Below are 20,125 nucleotides of genomic sequence, written 5' to 3'. Positions count from 1 at the left end.
ATCATTTTAAAGAAAACTTCGAGGCAGAGCTAATGCTGTGAGTGTAACCATGTTGGCAAGGTTTTAATAACTTCAGCTTAATCTCCAATTAACAATATCTTTTATTGAATTTTCTTTTTAAATGATAAAATGTATTCTTACATCTTTGACTTAATTCACAGTATTCATTAAATTGAAGCATTTTAGACCCAACCAAACCGAGGCGTCAGCTTTCTCTTGTTTGCACTTTAGTAAAATATTTGTCCGACACATAATAGCAGCTTTTGAGCGAGCTGAAAAGAGATAAAGGGAATTTAAACACTGTAGGCCGAACTAATGGCTTTGACTGACTACAGGGGCCCCTGCTGAATTAGGTGTTAAGTATTTCTGTTTGAGTGGCAGCACTGAGCCCTCTGGCAGTGTTGGTATCTTATCCACCAGCCTGACTGCTGCACATTGCCCAAAGAAGTCCCGGATCTTCTCAGGTTCTCTCCACAGTGACACCTCCTTAACATGCCACAAAACTGAAATACAACTCAACATCTTGCTTGAGTCTTCTCCTAACTGTTAATTGGTATTCATCTTCGTCATCTCCAATAACTGTCATAACTAATTCTAATCGATGTTTGGTCAGACCTGCTTTATGCTTTTACCTTCATCCATTTTTTTCCCTAACCACTTGTCAAAAGGTGGAGTAAACCCTGGAAAGGTTCATCACAGGGCTCTTTGACATCCACGCCTTTAATGAGGTAGAAAAGGTTCGTTTCTGGTACTGCACATGAAACGACAACTGACCATGACCACTGATGCAAAAAAAGGTCAGCACATTAAGGAACTTTCCACTCTTTCTGCTTTAGAAAGGAGTTGAGATGTTGCTTTAGTGAGAGCAAAGAGTCAAGTTAAGTCGGTTTTGGACTTAACACTTCAGAATAGAAACCCTATGCCAGACCTCCCTCACTTGCCTTTCCACTGGAGAGGCTGTTTCCTGCGACTAACAGGACTCTGAATCAGACCTGCCAGTCCTTGTTTCCTGGTCCCTGTGCTCAGGGCTCCATGGACACAGATGGGCTGCCTGGAAAAGCTTCAGAGATGTTGAGCACACTGTTACTGTTGGCCACTGGACTCCGATGGCTTTTAAAATGCCAGACTTTTGTTGTAAAACATGCCTTCCACAGTGCTTTTTGTCAATCACCTGCAGGTGGGAATCATTGCGTTTCTAAACTGACATGAAATATGAACACTGAATAAAGGCCAAATTTTATTTTACCAAGGGACACCATGATTGGAAGTGAGACATCTGCAAAGTGTGCTTTGCTGACTTTGTGGCCAAATGCATATATTTCTTCTTGTGGGTTTGAGGTTGAGCTGTGTTGCATCTTCGCTTGAAAGGCTTGATCTGGAGCAAATGTTTTATGACTTTTCATGGAACAACACTGTTTAAGCTGTTGGCATGTATGTTGTCCACTGCCTGGTTGCCAAACTTTGCCTTTTCACTCTAGTATTTCTTTCATTATTTGTAGGCTCATAGTTTGAGCTCCCTCCTCACTGTAATCACCAATGGAAACCATGGGTAGCCACTAGTGTTTTTATTTGGAGACAGTAATGGCAGAGGAACGCTCCAGAGTGGCGCTGAGACATATGGTATTGTTTTCTCCACAACAGAGCCTGCCAGTTCACAGGAACACATCTGCAGAGAGCAGCATGATTAGGTCCCAGTATCTCATTGAGTAAGAGAAGATCAAATCAGCCACCAAAGCATTTATCACATTAATATCAGAGAGTTATTGCATGCTCATAATATCCATCAACTCATTCTGCACTTTCCATCACCCTCCTGTGTTTGCAACACCTCTTATTTTCCAAACAGCTTTTTGCAATTTCCCAGACTAAGGGTGTTGCTCAGTGAGAACGCAGCTCGTGATAATTGATCTCAAACATTTGGCATGCTGTCTCCCTTTTGCTCCACATATGGCCATAATATGTTGATCCATACAGGCAGAAAGAGCCGGAAATATACTGTTAAATGTTTGGGATCTTCAGGACTGACAGATGTGCTTTTATCTTACATGATTTTTAATATATCCTTCATTGAAAACACTGAAAATGCAATGACCAGATGACCAGAATCAGCTTTCTGCAATCCTTTATTTATCCAGGTAAAAATCTAATAGAGAATAAGATTGTTTCTTTTTTAAGAGGGCAGCAGAAATGACAAGAAAAAAAACGATTTAATCTCTCCAACTGTAACCACTTTCAGTAACATGGTTGACTAAAAGTACCATTATGAACATGAAAGCATGTATGTCAGTGCCAGAGGTCTAAAGTTAATTTCTAACAACTGCAAAATTTGAGAAATGTCTCTCTATTCAGGGCAGTCATGTCTTTAAACTTCGATTTTCTTGCTCATGTTACTATAATCAGAAAAAGAGTGGTACATTAGTAGCCTCCAGAACTGATCCAATAATTTTGGAAGCTGAAACATCAGACTTCCTGTTGAAACATGCAAATTTTGACTTCCCCAGCTTGGTAGTCTAATATATTTACTGTGACTCAGCTTCAAATAACTGACACCATTACAGAGAACTCAGTATGGCAGCACTTTGTTAAAACAGATCTCCACCCGAGAGTAGAGACAATTTTACTTCACAAGTATTTCTTTTCTACAGCTCAGTCGGGAACCGCTGGAGCCCAAAAACGAAGCCAACATCGAAAGCCTCACAAGCTCACTTCCTACAGTGTCCACTTTACACTAATTTACGTCACTGAACGGGGCCCTCCCTACCAGTTTGTGCAATTTTTGTGTCTTTTGGGATATTTTCAATGGAAATATCTAACAAATAATATGGCAGACTGTGTAGCACAGAACGTTTATGCTTTGGTTTTGTTGAGTGAAATTCTAGTGCCTTAGGTTATTTAACCCTATGTGTCACTGTGTTGCACCTACACACTTTTTAGAAGCAGCTTGCTAACTAGGCATGATAGGATTAACCGATAACTTAGCAGTTCAACAACTCGACCAAATACGGTCACTTCTGGCTCCAAAAGACAAACATGGTTGCAGCCAAATTGTTGATGTTGGGTTTCAAAATATATACAGTCCATGCTACAGCCCTATAAGGACATGGATACAATGCAATCATCTTTAAGATCTTTTTCCAGAGTTTCCTGACATGAGAATAAGCAAAATGGATTAACTAAAGCACCCTGTTTAAGTACACCAGCAACGAAACTAGCACCAGAGAACTGAATGACAGCTTATGTAAACAGTACGCAGTACAGTATATTTATATTTATAAATGCCATTTAAGAAACTACACTTTGGTTTCCAGCACTTTTTGGTCTACCAGGCGTGCAGAGAGAGGCCGAGCAGAGAGAGAGAGTTTGTTAAAGCCCAGAGTGGGTGTCTCACTTCCCCGTTTCAAATTCCTGAGGTTTCCAGCACTCTGGAAGGCCTGGAGCTAATTTGGCTTTCAGGCTTTCCCCTCTAATTCTTTGCGACTAATTATGGTCGTATTCCCGCAATTAAACTGATAAACTCTGCTGAGCTTGGCAAGGATACCCCGGCCCCTCCCCGGCAGCTTAGCGCACCACCCCTCTCATCTTCGCCATCTTTCTTTCTGTTGCTTCTTACTGTAGTAAACACACTAAAAATAAAGTCAACCTGAATTCTTCGACAATGTCTGTCTCCTAGGCAGCAGTATTTACAGCCTCTGGTGACAATGCCAGGAACACTGAGAGGAGCGTCCAGAGGTCAGACAGATGTTGTGCATGTGGAGATTTGAAAAGTTATGTCTGAAAAGCCTAAACAGTCAGAAGGGATATTACTCTGTTATCATTGAAGCATGATTGCAATTTAGGGACAACTTCATAAACTCATCACAGAGAAGTGGTCTGACGTATTATTTCTCAGATTCAAATGGATTTATTGTTTCAATTGCACCTGCCAGCACTGTCTCAGCTCATGCATACAGATAATATACCTTGGAGGAAAGAAAAACAAGGAGGTGGGCTGTCTAGACCGTGCGCTAGGATTCATTTGGATGTTTGGTAGGCTTTCAGTAAATATGTATGTGAATGTTTATGTCTTTGAAATGAAGCTCTGAATTCCAGTAAGTTGCAAAGGTGGTCTTTTCCTGAAAAAGTTTGTATTTTCTGTTTTTAATATGTAAATGTGCTTGCCTTCTTGGTTTGTGTGTGTCAAAGATATGTGTTGTCCCTCGTGGGATATCTGTAGCCCCTTGTGGCCACTTTAAAACACAACTATACATTTGTGATGACGCACTACACTGGAAACCAGACACCTGGTTGTGTAGAGGAACATGTGTAGAAATATCCTGAGCATACTTGTACAAGCTTTGCAAAAAAGTGAGAAGTTCAATCGTATTTAAAGAGTTAGTGCTTTGCTGTGTTTTACAGTTTATATTTTTGTGACGCAATAAGAATGAGCAACATTGAAGTGCATGTAATTCTCAACAAGTGAAACACTTTTAACAGAAAACATTTTCTCTGAAATTGAGTTGGACTTGAGGAAAGCTGAAAAAACTGAAGAAAACACGTTATATAGAGCAGGTAACGTTTTATCCCAACAGTTCCTTTGTTCCTTACACTCCTGCTTTTTTTCTTCTCCTCCAGGTATCTATGGGCTCACAGGTCAGGTTTAAGCCGGAAAACTTCTCCCTCTTCACCCGCATACAGCAAGAGACCTTTCCCCACGGCAATGAGCAACTCCTCAACTGGGCCCAGAAGAAGTACAGGGCAGTCACCTCTTTCTCTGAGCTCAAGATGACTCAAGACATCTACATCAAAGTCGGAGAAGGTGTGCACCAGATTCCCAACATTCCCAAACATAGCTCTGGGCCCCAAGGCACTCCTCCACCCCATTCCCCTTTAGCTTTCATAACTTTACTTAGCTTTTGTGTTTTAGCCCAGGCTAGAGGTTTACATGCACTACGCTAGAAAAAGATTTTCCTTCCCTCAAAAGACAGTCACCCTTTCACACTTTTTAACAGGCCGCCTGTGGTATTCCTAAGTTTTGCTTGCTTACAGCCTCAAGAGTTCTTGGAACCCAGAACAAAAATGGTTGTATTTCTGTAACATTGTAACATCTTTAAAAATGACTGGGTTCAGAATAAAGCCAATACATTAAAAAAAACAAACATATATAGGCAAGTACTTTCTCTACAAGACAAAAAAATGATCCCATTTAAATTGGAAATGTCACGCTTTTATCATCCTTATTTCAAACTTAAAATCCTTGTATCAGAGCAAGCAAACAAAAAAAACCACACATAGACGTTTGTCAGCAACAACTCTGCAGTTATCGACAGTGCAAGGGTTTTTGTGTTTGACAAGAAATGAAAAATGTAGCTGTAAAACAAAAGTTATGGCAGCTGAACTACGAAGCCAAAATGATGAGTTTAGTACTTTGACTTACTGAATTTTGGGGCTTACAGACACTAAAGTAGTTGCTACTTTGCTGTTAATACACCAGAAGACTTTATAGTGAAGCCAAACAAACACACAGTACTGCTTTTCATTTTTTAACAAGGTGCAAGGTGTCATATTCTGTAGTTGGGGGAATAGGTGGTAGTTTTACCAGGAAAGAAAAAAGTTAGGAGGGAAAGATGAGGTTAGAAAGAATTAGACAAATTCTTTCTGGTTTTTTCAATAAGTTGAGGGAGGAGGGTTTCTCAAGTGAAGAGCACAGAAGGAGTCTCCAGGGTGGCTATGATTGATTTTCACACATGTTCAAGATGCAGAATTACAATTCTTTATTTTCTGCTCTCACATTGTGAACAGACAACACATCCGACTCTGCATTTCATCAGCTCTCAGACGAGATAACTTGTTTTTAATGAGAATCTATTACTACATGAATATAGAGCAAAGCTTGTGTCCAGAAAGAAATTAATGGCTCCACTAAGTAAGTTCTCTCTGTGTTTTGTTAGTTTCTGTGGAGAGCGGAGAGGTTGCTCAGCCTTCACGCTCTTGGCTGGTGTCATTAGGGGCTGTGGTTTGGCAAAACCTCAGAGTGCCATGATGTTTACTTCAAGTAAAGAGCTGTAGATTTCCACTCCTTCACATCTTCAGAAGTGTTTCATGAAGATGGAGAGATCCTCACTTTGCTTTCTAGCATGCCCACACTCAAGGTCTCTCCTCAGCTCTTTAAGTGCCACAAGAGTTCTGGAGAGGAAGGTGCCAGCCTTCAGTTTACACTCTGTCCAAAGTTCTGTTTGCCAAATAAGGAAGCATCTGTCTGTGTTTTCCCGTTGTGCTGAGAATGAGCACAACTTTTCATCTTAATGAATTTTTTGAACTGTTGTGAAATTGAAGGAAAAAACACAAGAAGTTTTGATGACTGAGCATGAATATTATTGTCCTGTTATTGCAAAAGAATTCTGGTAAAACATCTTGCTAAGATTTCCCACATAAAATCTAATTTCCCTGTTGATGGCAAGACAGATTATGCCAACCTCGTTGGGCGCACAACCCAGGGCCTTGTTAGTGCTGCGAATAGTAGCTGCAGGGTTACAAGAGCAACTCTGCTGTAGATGGGAACAGCTGGGTTAAAGCAAATGTTCAGTCTTCCGAAGGTTTCGTGAGCAGGACGTTGAATTCGTCACTAGAGCAGGGGTTGCTGTTCTGTTGTTGACATCAGGCTCTGACCTCTCTGTGGTAGAGAAGTACGAGAAGCTATATTTCTCCTTTGCAGGATCAAAATAGTTTCACAGCCCCTCTGAACAGTAACACAAACTTTTCTCCACTTTCAGATCCACTGTCTTCTGACACCTGCAAGATTGATTCCAAGTTCCTGTCTTTGAACTACCTGGGCAGCTACAAGGAGCCACAGACATCAAAAGGCTGCGTCCTCTCTGTGCCCCACAAAGACAAAGAAGTCCACATCATTGAGCTCCAAGCCCCAAACGCCAGCAGGTGAGCAGCCAAGGCTGCAGAGGCCAAGAATACATGTTGTCACGGTTTATTTTTGAGGTCAGGATGCTCTCAATAATCTCTGTGGAGTTTATTTTGGATGGGAACTAACATGAAGGCGGAGGGGGGTTATGTTCACTTAGTGGTTTTCTTTTGAGGAAGAGATTTCAAAACTTGGTCTAACGTTCCAGTTTGCCAGATAATGTCCTCACTCCCCAGTGGAGTGATTATTCTGTACACCCAAAAGACAGAAAATCTGGGAATGTGTTGTATCTTGCTGCGGTGTTATCTGTTATGTATTGCATACGTCTGCATTCTTTTTTCTGGGAATACCTCCAGCTTTTTAATTAGTTGGCCAGACAAAGGCACAGTAACATTACGTAGACCTGACCATCTATTATTATTTGTTCTTTCTCTCTCCTTTTTTCCTGCAGTGCTTTCCAGGTGGATGTCATAGTTGATCTGCGGCCACTGAAGGAAGGTACCTGGGTACATCGAGACGTTGTCTTGCTGCTCAAATGCGCTAAATCTGTGAACTGGGTCGTCAAAGTCCACAATGTGACGGGCAATGTGCATGTGGTGGTAAGTTGGCAGCATTACAAGAGACAAAGGCTTTCCATCAAATGATATCTTTTTTGCTCTCCAGGCATCACGGATGATTTTATATAGTTGATCACATATCACTGTAGGTGTCGCGGACAGAAATGTCAACACTTTACGCTGCTGGCCAAAGAAGTTGTCACAGCAAAAATGTGTGTTGAACTGGCGCCTGGTCCACGCTGGGGGACAGGGTGGGGATAACAGGTTAGGAGGAACTGTGAAATGTCATTGTGGCACCTCCAGGAATTGTCATCACTTTGAGAGAGCCAGAGGCTGGAGTGAAGAGGGCATCATATATTTTCAGAGCCAGGCGTGCTGCAGTATTGGGCCAGAGCTGCTTCCCATCAATCATAATGTGAAATACGCGGAGCGCTTTATTCAGGCTTTCGGGCTTCCTCACCACACACAAAAGACAAACAGAGGCTAATTACTACAATATATCAGTATACACCTTACTGAGAAATATGGGTTTGTGCATATCAACGGTGTGCTTGAGCATATAGTTTTGATATTAAATCTTCATTACTGCCACTCAAGTCTCAGGACCCTCGGGAACCATAAGAATATGACACCTATGCACACTTTAGAAGAATAGTTTAACTGTAGATCATGTCGATACACAACTGGCCGTGGTCCAACCACCACAATTGCTGCAAGGCTGGAATTTAGAGCTCCTCTTTTCCTGGAGTAAAAAAAACAATTCCAGTTGAACTGAAAGAGAATCACCAACACCTTTTTTTTATTTTGTATGCCACTTTCTTAAGTTTGCATTTTCTAGCATGTATATTTGTGTTCCCTGAGGTGTGTTTGTCTGCGTGTGTGGGAGAGGGCTTGCGTTTCCTCAGTGTCTAATGCTGATACTCGCTGCTGCAGCAGTGACACTGCACTTTTGCCAGGCATGCTATGTTTGTACAGCTGCCTGCTATACACTGAGTCGATCAGGTTTTTGGGTGTAATGCCAGGTCAAAAATCCATAACACTTAGTGGGGAGAACAATTGAGTGTCATGCATTGTGTATAAAACAACTTTACGGAGTTAAATTTTGTTCATCTATTGGATTATATTTCGCTAGCAGTTTAGTAGATGTACAAAACATAAAGAAAAACATCAATTTGGCTGTAAATGTAACAACTAAGGGATGCATTTTCACCGGAGGATCCATGCTCCGGCACGTTTGGCCCTCAAACACCACTTCGTTTGACTAGTGTGATAGCTGTGTACACACCCTGGATTGTTTAATGTGGTGGTCCCAGGTGCAGTTTATTTGAATCGCCTTCACAATGAGAGCAGCCTCTGGAAAATCTGAATTCCTTCCTTTATTTTGTTTTAGAGCTAATTAGCAAACAACTTAATGTTAATATGATTGGAAGATTACACCTTGTAAAGATCAGTGTGTTAAAGTTCTCATTTGTGCATATGTGAAACTGCTAACTTTAGCATGTAGCGGTGCATCACACAGCAACAGACATTGCTATGATCTTCTAGCATTGTTACGTCCCGCTGAACTGTTCAAATAGAACCTAACATCACTGTTGTTTTTATTCTTTTTAATTGATGTTTACAAGATTGTAACATACATGGTGAATGTGTGTCTAAATGGTTGACTTTGAGTGTAACACTAGCTTACTGTAAACCTGCACCGGTTACAACAGCTGACATCTCTCAACCATTTATCTTAAACATCCAAAAGGTCAGTCATTTTTTAGCTCCCCCACTGCTTACATTTTGACTTTCACTTGACAGCAGCGGTACACAGGATACGCTGCTTGTGCAACCAATGTGTGAGAGATCGTCAGCTACGCTAGTGATATGATGGCCAAAATAAAACTCAGGCCTCGATCTGTCAGAAAGCAGGTTCTCGTCAGTGTTGCTCAAGAGACTTGAATGTGTGGGAAATGGTTGTGAGAAAGAATGAGGCCTCCCTCACTGGGGGAGCAGCAGGGCAGGACGCAAATTTTTAGGAGCAAGCTAACATGTTGGTTTCTGAGCAATGATCGAGCTGCGACACGCCCATTACCTCACACTCATTCACATGATTCACACATGATTCATGCAGAATAAGTGCAGGACTGTACTTGAAGTTGAATATCTGTGATAAAACCTGAACAGTAAACCATATTTCTTTTTTTTCTTTTTTTTTTTGTAAATCAGATTCTGTATTGGCTAACTTAAATTTCTCTTCTTGTTATTTTGAGAAAGCATCTAATGAGAGTTCTATTCCACAGGCCTCTGATACAGTGACTGTTGGCTCACAGGCACTAGTGTCCAAATCCCCCATGCAGCACTTGCCATCAGGGCCACAAGCCTTAATCCAGTGGGCAAGCGATCGTGGCCACAATCCAGTCACATCTTACACCAGCACTCCCGTGGCAAACCACTTCAATATCCGACTTCGAGAGCCAGGTAAGCTGAAGAAGAATCACATCCTCCATTCATGATGAAGCATAAAACTAGCGTGCAATTGTAAAAAGTTGTAGGTGTAGTTTCCTGGATGGAAAATCAGCCTCATAAGGTTACGTGTGACTTCTAGATGTCGTGGATTCTCTGGAGAGCAAATTACCTCCCGAACTCGCCATCCTGCGTGATTCTAGTCCTCTTCCTGTAGATGGAACGCCACTGCGACGATCCGGTCTGCCGTTTCCATTTCTTACAACTGGGGGCATGCCTCCGCTGGGACACCTGCCCTACGAGTCCAATGAGCCCGAAATCGTTTTGAATGTTGACCTTAGTGTGCAGTGCAAAAAAGAAAGGATGGTGGTCAGCATTGACAAACAAAGTCTTCAGGTGAGTAAACAACCGGACATTCTCTGATTCTGCCCGGAGCCCAACAGGCTACAAATAATGGTTATTTTAAATATCGATGTATTCTATGCTTCTGATCAATGAGAAAGGCATTTTGTTGATTTACTTTTGCGTCTCTTTTCACACGACACAGAGTCAGTGTGACAAAATGTGACAAGAAGAGCGGAAAACAACAAAATGGAGCTCATCCAAAAAGACTAGCAGCGTCTAGACCAATTAAAAGGCTGAATGAATGTCTTCTGCAGCGATTACAAAATACTAGCATAAACCTCCATGACGCTGTGTTGTTTATTTTCAAAAAGCACGCACTGTGTGCTGAGGTTGTTACCAAATAATGATGCTGTCTTGGTCTAATGGTTACATGTGGATAATTATGGAGACAGTTGAGCCCACCTATCTGTTGTGTGGGGATAGCAAGTTTCAGATCTACAAAAGTGAAATGAGAAAAAGTAAATCACTGAAGCAGGCAGGGCTGTTTCAAGCATTTGGCGTCTGAACATAGGGACAGCTCAATCAGCCCACATCACAGAATGGAAACTGGCATAGGCTGTAATTGGGAGCTGGAGCTAGACCACCTTGTGGGATTTGTTTATTCCTGAGAACTCAAGGTTTTGCACAAGTACTTGGACTTTTTTCTCCTTTTTTTTTCTTTTTACAATTCTGAAAAGTTAATAACGGAAAAATGTTTTGATCTCCATCCATGTTTGTCTTTTTATTTCTTTTTTCTTAACTTAGGCAAGCGGGTTTACAAATGCCAGCCTCACACTTCAAGACCCACAATGCAAAGCAACAGTCAATGCCACCCACTACACTCTGGAAACTCCTTTGACTGGCTGTCAGACCACCGCATTCACCATAGAGGATAGCACGATCTACTTCAATTCTGTGAGTATATTATGTGGTGTTACAGTATAGCTGAAATTACTTGAAAATGCCCTCTCTGTATATCAGACCTCTAGTTGCTACTATAAATACAAAGATATGATTTAATTTTAAATTGAAATAAACTACAAAACACTCTTCATTTTCTAAAAAATCCCTATAATTATCTTGCTTTATTTTAACTTGTCAACTTAATGAGAAGACAATGAGAACATTTTAACAGAAAGGCTTTCAGTCAGAAAACTTTCTTTTCTACTTGTTTAAACTTTAGAAAAGATACTAGTTTTTGTTGAAATACACCCTTTACACAGTTTTAACCACGTGCCAAAGTCAAACTTTGCTTGTCTAAACAATTCCTGAGTGACTAACATGCAAATAGATGTGTGTTAGCCTAGGTTTAACATATTAAGATGTTGGGCTTGTTAAAGCATTGATATCTATGGGCAGTACAGAGCTGTGACACTCTGAAGTCAGGGAAAGATTTACCCACTGTCAGAAAGCCTTTTTGTTTTATTTTAAGGTATTTTTAGCTTTCACTTGCAGTTTAAGTACATTCAGAGAATAAATGTATTTGATTAGTTTAGAAAAAGATCATCATTTGAGCTTAAATACTCAAACACACATACTCTTTCAAAGAAAATAAATCACATTTTAAAAAAGATCTGGCAGAAAGCTTTGAAGGCTAATTTGATTAGATTAGTTGTTAGGGTGTTGACCATGACCAGTGCTTAAATGTCAGCACTGCCATGGGAAATGCTCACTCAGAGGCTTGACACCTGTCATAAATAAATATTTTTTTAATAAAGATGTCCACTGATAGCCATGCTCTTTTTGTGTACAAATGGAAACTGGAAAAATATGGACAATATGTGCAGGGAAAATGATTACATTTCTGACTCATTTTTGTATCTAATTGTGATCACTTGCTTTTATGTGATTAAGACATCCCCAGTTATCTTCATTATTGTGGAATGCATTCATTCAGCATGTTTGTTCTAACAAGCAAGCATGAATCACTTCTACCCTGGCCTTTTAAAATCTTTTGTTCGGGGAAGTTTGGAAAAAACACTTTTTCTGTCCAGTGCAGATTAAAAACCCAGGCATAAGTCCAAGGTCATCTTTTGTCCTAGCATTTGGACGTGCAGACAACCTCTGACCTCCGGTCAAAGGAGATTAATTTTCATTGTCTGGGTTCCCACTCATCAAAGCTAATGTGTTTTGGCTGTTGTCCCCACATTGCTGTGATATGTTGATTTATTTCAGCAGTGGCACCAAAGGCAGGTCAGCAAACTTCAAAACAGCTCTGTTAGTGTCATTGAGACAGTCCTCTCTCTAAAGCAGCAGACTCATCTCAGGCCCTGACATGCCACTACTCCACTGAGAAATTAGAAATATGTCCTGTCTCACTGAGGCCACAGGACATTCCCAGATTTAAGCAAGAATGTTTTGCCGACCTCTCTTAACAATTCAAATCTCCGCCTGAATGAGGCAATACTAAAGGAGTAGAAAAGGGGGAAAAAAATTGGAAAAAATCTTGTGTAAACTTTCCGTCAATTGCTGATTGTTGTGCTCAGGTTTGTCAGCGTAGGCTTAGTAACAAACTTCTTTTTGATGTGCAGGTCACTGTAAGTCATGCTGAGACCAAAGATGGGAATAGCGACCAGAGAGGGCCCGAGAGAATGCTTCCCGTGAAAATGTTCGATTCATCTACCATATTGGTAAGACTCTGGAATCATTGTGGTCCTTTTTCTGTCAGATCTGCACTTCATTGCAAGGGGAAAGTTGACAAGTTGAGACTACTGATAAACTGTATCTCTATATGCGCAACTGCAGTAAATCATGCATAGTTGGAAGAAACACCAGTTTCCTACTGCCCCTTGGGCTGCTAGTAAAGACTCTTCTGGCTGCTGCAATCTCCCCATCTTTCCATGATGTCCGTTTAATGAACTTGACCTTCCATTTTCCATTTTGAAGTTTCTCCATCTTTTCTCTGTTAGCTTAGTTTCCTTTATCTCATCCAGTCCTCGTCTCCCACTTATTGTTCTTGTTTATACATATCTCTTTTGTTCCTGGTCCGTCTTAATGTGGTCAAACAGTGACACACAGTCATGTGGAGTGAGAGTGCTTAGCCGTGGAATGTAACGTCAGAGTCCTGCTGATATTTGTTTTGGCTTTGCCTTATTCTTCAAACAGTTCAACTGCACATACACAAGCAAAACTAAGAATCAGGAAACCTCAGATCCCAGGATTGTACAGGAACCACCAAGGCAACCGGTCAACAACATGACGTTTAACATGGAGCTGTACGACTCGCTGCCTATCAACAACCCTGCACGCCAGAATTTCTTCACCGTTTCACAAAATCAGAAAGTGTTTGTGGAGGTATGTTTTGCATTTATAATACATTACCTCTCACGCCAGAATACATGTTTGGTGTAAATGAAAACTTTTGGCAGAAAACTGCAACCATCTGCCTCCATCTGAGGCTTTAGCTTTTCCAGATTTAATCTCTTTCTGAGCCCTTTGCTCAGTAAGAGCATTGTGACTGTTTCAAGCTAAAAAGCTAATAATTTCTTTCACTTCTTGCTTTTATTATATCACAGTTCTGCATGTCATCTGGCTAAAAATATCTGTTTCACTACAGTAGTTATGCTAGTCATATAAGAGATAGCAAAGACTGAAAAGTCCTTTGAAGAGGTGATGTAGGAGGACATCAGCATGAGATGCTTCACTCACAGCATGGACACAAAGCCAGTGTGCTGTAAATACAAAGTGCTCACAGAGTGTCTTTATCCTTCCCTCTTAAGTGCATTGCATTTATTTTAACTGAGAAATAAGTAAAACATGACTAAATATTTGTTTCTCACCTTTCAGGCAGTCGTTCTTGTTTTGTTTTGCATATCTTTACACTGGCAGCAATAAATACATCACAATATTTCTATTAGAAGACTTATTTAGTCTATTTTGGCTCAGCTTTGGGTTGCTGCTGACAGAATTATTTGGCACTTTAGTTGCCACCAGCTGCCTGCTAACTTTTGAACTTCTTTTTCTGTTGTGGTTAGTAAAAGGTAGGATTTGAATTTTATTTTTCCTGAACAGCTGCTGGTACAGCAAAAGTGAGCTGAAGCATAAAACCAAAACAACGCTCTAAAAGAAACCAGAAGCTCATTAGAGCTGAGGGTTCTCACCATGACTGTGCCCCTTTTGTCCTGCCCAGTGTTAACACGAAAATATTGATTGTTTCAGCTTTAAATTAGCATTTTAACATCTTGTAAATTATGTTTGTTTGTATTTGTGTTTATCGTTGTTCCCAATTTTAGGACTAGGCAATAAAACACAATAATAATTTGTATTTATTGTTTCTGCGATTGTCTTAAAGAAACACAAATACAAAATGACACCTTTTCATTTTGCATGTTTTGTCCAACAAGATTACTTTGCAGACTTTCTTCAGACAACAGCAGATTAGGTTTTCTTCCAGAAATGATTATATTATAAAGTAAAGCTCACATCAGATCAGAGCAGTATTGTGTTGTTGTTCAGTTTTGTCACTTCACTTCATGAAGACTCCTGTCACGACAACTGACAAATAAAATCTGTTTTTACTTGCCTCTCATCTGCTCCAGATCACATCAACTGCATCAGATCCAGAACTGGGGTTCACCATCATATCGTGCTTCATTTCTCATGACTCCAATCCCAGCGTGTCCTCAGAGTACACACTCATTGAGACAGTTTGTCCAACAGATGCCTCCGTCACATACTATCCTCAATTCCCTGTCCATCCTACAAAGATGGATAAGAAAACCTTCAGCTTCATCTTCAACTCAACTTTCAAAGTGTCCCTGCTTTTCCTGCATTGTGAGATGTCTCTGTGCTCAAAGTCATCTCAGAGGAATCTAAATTTACCACAGGTATGCAGAATAATCTTCCCCAAAGAGCCATTGCTGTGTTTTTTTTTTAGTCTCCCAGAGTATCACCAGTGTTTGTTTGAGCAGCCGGGCCTGTAGGAGACAATCTTTACTCCGGCTGACCTGCAACATTCAGTGTCAGGTCTGCCCCCAAACCTAAGCGGGAACCATGCATCGATGCACAGTTTCCCAAGTGGCTGACCACTGAGCAAAATAATCATCTTTTTTTTTCTCCCTCTGTTATTTGTTCTGTCTGGTGCAAGTGCTTTCTTTTACTTTCTGTAAGTCTTACCTAAATGTTACCCCCACCCCCCCAAAAAATAAATATATATGTGTGTGTGTGTTCCTGTCTAGCTATCTTTGTGAGGACCGAAATCTGCATTCTACTATACTTGTGAGAACCAACAGTCACTTGTGAGGACACACTCACCGGTCCTCACAGGTTTGAAGGCTCAAAATGCGGTTTTAGTGTCAGGGTTACAATTAGGTTATGGTTAGGTATGAAAAAGAGTTTGATTTAGTTCTCTTTTGTTAAAGCTTTAGTGCACGGTCCTAGGGGCCGCTGGATCATCCATACTCTCCTTTAAAGCTCCTGATAAACTTTTCTGCTCCTCTTCTCCTTCCCTCGACGGTCCTCTTTGGCGTATACTGTACTTGTCCCATCTGACTGACTGGTCCTTCGATTAAATTATTGTGTAAGAATTCACCTTTTGAGCTAATGGGAAGTGTGGTATATATATAAAAAAATCCTAAAAATAAACTAAAAACATTATATTAAAACCAGAAAGGCAGACAGATTCCTCCAAAGAATTGTGGAGGGGATTTAGCCTCCACAAAACACTGAGTCTTATTGTGCTTTATTTTGTGCTCTTAAAATTAATTGTGAGGTTAATTGTTAGTCTTCAACATTCCCACATAATTTTTTGTTAGTTTTTATAAATCACACATTTATTTGCAATCTCAGTGCAAGAGGAAACTGTCTAATCCATCTGATATGAATATAATATTTTTTATATAATTATTTAATATTTTAGATATAAAAATAATTATAAGCTTATTTCTACCACTAATAGAGTCATGTTTTTCTTTTTGTTTTTTTTTTGTAAGGGTTAGGGTTAGGCAATCATTTTTAATGGTTAGGGTAAGGGGCTAGGGAAACCATTATGTCAATGAAAGTCCTCACTAAGATAGCTGAACGGGGTTTTGTGTGTGTGTGTGTGTGTGTGTGTGTGTGTAGTATCCTGAGGCTGGCTTGTGATTGTGGTGCTAACATATTACAGTTGCCATCAGCTGTAGTGGGTGAAGATGGCAAGCTTTTCCTTACTTTGAATTCCAAATTAGTACTTTTGAGCAGATATGAGTGAATGCACTTTTGAGTTTGAGAAATATGAATGTCAAGTTATTAATTAGGTTTTTTTTTTAAATTTTCTGCACAGTGTTTGCCACCCATTGAAAACTGTGATTCTCTCTCTGTGGACAATATCATGGCGATGATGATGAACAAAAAGGTCTCGACTCAACCGCTGGTTGTGGTGGATGACTTGAGCCACATACCAGGTCAGTAAAAGCAAAAGCAAACATAATTTACATCTGTTTACACCAGGAGTTCAGTTGTGCTTGGAACTGTGACACCCACAAATACGAGTATGCACAGTGAAAGAAGCAATTCTGAAGGCAGAGGAACCGCATAAAGTCGATACTTGGAGATCAGACCAAACGACGGGATCACGGTCCAACATCTGGTCCTTATTAACTGTGTTGTGTGTATATGATTGTGTATACAGGTGCTTAGGCATACACATATGGTGTGTCTCCGTTTACATTGACATCTGTACACAAGAGTGTGTTTTTGGGTGTGTGTGTTCAAACTAGCATATGGCTGATAAAGGGGAGTGTGCTAACGCTGAGGCCCAGTTCTGCTGTGGACCAGACCATGCTGAGGGAGACATGGAAAAGAACAGTCATACGTTACTAAGATCCAGTTGTTTTCACTTAGGCCCTTCACTGTGGCCTCAGCTTTCCACTAGTGAGGGGGAAAATGAGGAGCGGTGGTCCACTTGTTGGCTTTGAGCGCCCAATCAGAGCCTAAAGGTCCCTCGATGTTTAGTCACTTGTTGGTTCACACTCTTTATCGTAGCACCTCAGGGGGTGTAAGTACATTTAGAAGGCAGGATGGAGACCTGAGGTAATGCCTTCACATGATATTTATTATGACCTAAACCTAAATGGACTGATATAATCAGTGCCTTTTCTCTAGCGGACTGCCAGCATTTTTCATATTAGCATCCCCCTCTGAGCAATGACATCAACATGAGACCTGGGGTCAGTTTGAGTCATGTTTGTTGGCTTGTGATTTGATGTAAATTAGATCATTTTAATTGGTGTAAGCTACAGCCCAACCGCTATTTCACAATGGTAGAAAATAGACTGATTACTCCTTTACCTAACGAAACTTGGTTTTGGTATTGGCTTGGTCAATCTCTGTGCTACAGTATATGTGTGCTATTCAGAATATAGTTCCATTGTGGATTTGAACCCTGTATTTTGTTCGGATGTTAATATCAGTTGTGATGAGCTCTTCATAGACCAAACAATTTATTGATTGATTGATTTCTCCCAGTTGCAGTGTATGCACTGATGGTATTTTTCAGATCCTGGTCTTACTCTTAAACATCAGTAATTTTACTAGCTTTAAAGTTCCTACTTGTCTGAGCTCTAGTGTGAGTCAGAGTTGTGCAGGATAATTCTAACCAGAAGTTTGTGGCTTTATTACATTTTAATTGGACATCAGCCTCCAATGCTGGGCAATGATACTAAATGGATGGAGTCACTTTTTAGCACAGACATGCCAGTGTTGATGCTGAGGATATTGGTGAACAGAGACGGTGAAATTTGAAGTAATGGCTGAGTGTCTAAGCCAAGCTAGTCCAAAGTGGTACAGGCAGGGTGCACTGCCTGCACCACTATGCCAGTGCAGCGGGTTTATTTTCCATGGAGTAAGTAAACACACTTATGCCATAAACACACTGGAAAAAAAACCCCTCGAATTCAAAGAACACAAAGGCATCGCTTATGCTAGGATGGCAAACAAAATAAGCAGCCTTTTCAAGGGCCACGGTTCTGCACTGGACAACATCCCAAAAAGCTGAGTTCAATCTACAAATCAAAGGGAGCCACTTGTGGCCAACTTGGTGCATGGAAAAACATAACAGCCTCAAAGCTCTACCATCAAAATTAGATTTACTGCTTCACAATGTCAATAAATTTGATCCCTTTTTTATGGGTTCAGGAACGTTTAGAAAAACTTGAAAGGTATAATCTATCTGAGAGGCTGGCAGTGTTGGTTATATCATCACATCAGTACATGTAGTATTAATTTAGTTTAAAGTCTGCAAAGTGTAAAGGCAGAGGATAGTTTTTTATATCACATTGGACTGAACAGGTTGAACTGCAGTGTTTGATATATGAATGCGTTCATCCTTTAGATAACTTTGTCTTTCTAAGTAACTGATTTCTCATAAAATATCTCATTTATTATTTTAAAACCAACTGAATGAGGCTCTCCATATGGTTTGCTGTATTCACTGGCCAGATGTCAAGAAGCTCACTTTATCATTAAAAATATCATAAAACGTATTTTTTTTAGTTCTGAAAAAGAAAGGATGAACATGAGTTAGGATTCATGCCTCAGCAGAGTATGAACAAAAGAAGAGAGTAAATCTTTGACATATGCTTGCAGATTGTACACCACACTTTAGGCAGAGCTAGTAACCTTGTGGACCTGAGCTGGGTTAAATAATATGTTTTGAGCTACGGAATTCAACCTTTGCATGGTTTATAAGTTTGAAACTCTTCTGTGTTGAGAGTCTTGGAGCGACAGCTCTATGACGAAAGGCCAAAGTTGAACAAAAACAAGTCATTACGCAGGAGTGCTTCTTTCCACATCAGGCAAATTTACATAAATAAATGATGTTCGTAGAGATATCAGGGCTGTTTCAAGTTTGGCAACAACATAAAGCTAGCATAAATCAAAAGTTCAACTTTGAAGCAGATGTCTGGTTCTGTTAAAAGTAGAAAACAACATTCAAGACCAGTCAGATGTCCTGCAGAGAACTGTACCCTATAGACATCAAGGCAGTATTTGAAAGCACCGAGCTTTCAGCTTTGCACATGATCTCTGAGTCGAGTTAACACGAGAGCATTAAACACTCCTGTGCTTTGATGGGTTCAGTCTGTATATTCCTCCTTTATCTTCTGTTTATGAGGCTGCATGTGTTCATGGCCTCGACATTTTTAGCATAACAAGTCACCCGGGACAGATAGCTCCAGACCGAAGGGGAGTAGGGTGGCACAGAGGACGTCCTCTGGCCATCGTCCCCTCTGAAATTAAAGTCTTCTCTGATGACCTGTCATCATCCATTACCCGAGATGAAAACTTAAAGGTGTCCTGTCCGAGAATAGCAGCCATTGTGCCCCAGGCTTGGACGTATACCAGGTTTGCCTCTTGAGTTCGCCCGTACACAAGCGCCTTTGTATTGTTTGTTAAGACGTTATTATAGCTAATTTCACTTTTGAAAGCCTTCCAGATGGCTTGAAATAAATGGGTGAGCATGATTGGTTGGAGTTAAAAGGTTCATCCGTTAGGACACTGCCGGCTTACAGAATAGCTGCTTTTTCAGCGTTTTCCTGGTTCAGATTTCTGGATCACATTCCACAGAGAATTGCTTATCAACACACTGCAGTATCAGCAATCTGCTGCTCCTGACAGGCTGACTCAGAGCTTGCATTGTGCTATTTTAATGTACCATAATTCATACTGTATACTGTGCATCTGTACACGCAATAGTCAACATATATTTAAACTATTATATGTTGTTTTTGCAGATCCTACATCAGAATTATCAGAAGAGCCACGTAAGCCCTCTCCTGATGGTAAGTATTATATGATTGCATTTTATTTTGCGTATGTCCGTGTGTATATAAGTGGATTATATGGATCCCAAAAATGAATAAACTGCATA

General features: G+C 40.4%; 1 protein-coding gene across 3 annotated transcripts in view; it reads left to right on the top strand.

Annotated features, from left to right (window-relative positions):
- tgfbr3 (transforming growth factor, beta receptor III) overlaps window positions 1–20,125 on the top strand; it is a 69,607-nt gene that overhangs the window by 42,351 nt on the left and 7,131 nt on the right. For all 3 annotated transcript variants that reach the window (XM_085397307.1, XM_085397306.1, XM_085397305.1), the window contains exons 5-15: window positions 4,612–4,795; window positions 6,750–6,912; window positions 7,344–7,491; window positions 9,735–9,912; window positions 10,040–10,293; window positions 11,047–11,196; window positions 12,813–12,911; window positions 13,387–13,575; window positions 14,820–15,107; window positions 16,541–16,661; window positions 19,989–20,036. In XM_085397307.1, the coding sequence (XP_085253433.1) occupies window positions 4,612–4,795; window positions 6,750–6,912; window positions 7,344–7,491; window positions 9,735–9,912; window positions 10,040–10,293; window positions 11,047–11,196; window positions 12,813–12,911; window positions 13,387–13,575; window positions 14,820–15,107; window positions 16,541–16,661; window positions 19,989–20,036 (1,822 nt within the window). The remainder of the gene's footprint in view (window positions 1–4,611; window positions 4,796–6,749; window positions 6,913–7,343; window positions 7,492–9,734; window positions 9,913–10,039; window positions 10,294–11,046; window positions 11,197–12,812; window positions 12,912–13,386; window positions 13,576–14,819; window positions 15,108–16,540; window positions 16,662–19,988; window positions 20,037–20,125) is intronic.

The sequence above is a fragment of the Rhamphochromis longiceps genome, linkage group LG23, assembly GCF_057381845.1.
Source record: "Rhamphochromis longiceps isolate RC_006_pf linkage group LG23, R_longiceps_female_GT1.1, whole genome shotgun sequence".
Taxonomy (NCBI): domain Eukaryota; kingdom Metazoa; phylum Chordata; class Actinopteri; order Cichliformes; family Cichlidae; genus Rhamphochromis; species Rhamphochromis longiceps.
This window is presented reverse-complemented; position numbering and strand designations above follow the sequence as displayed.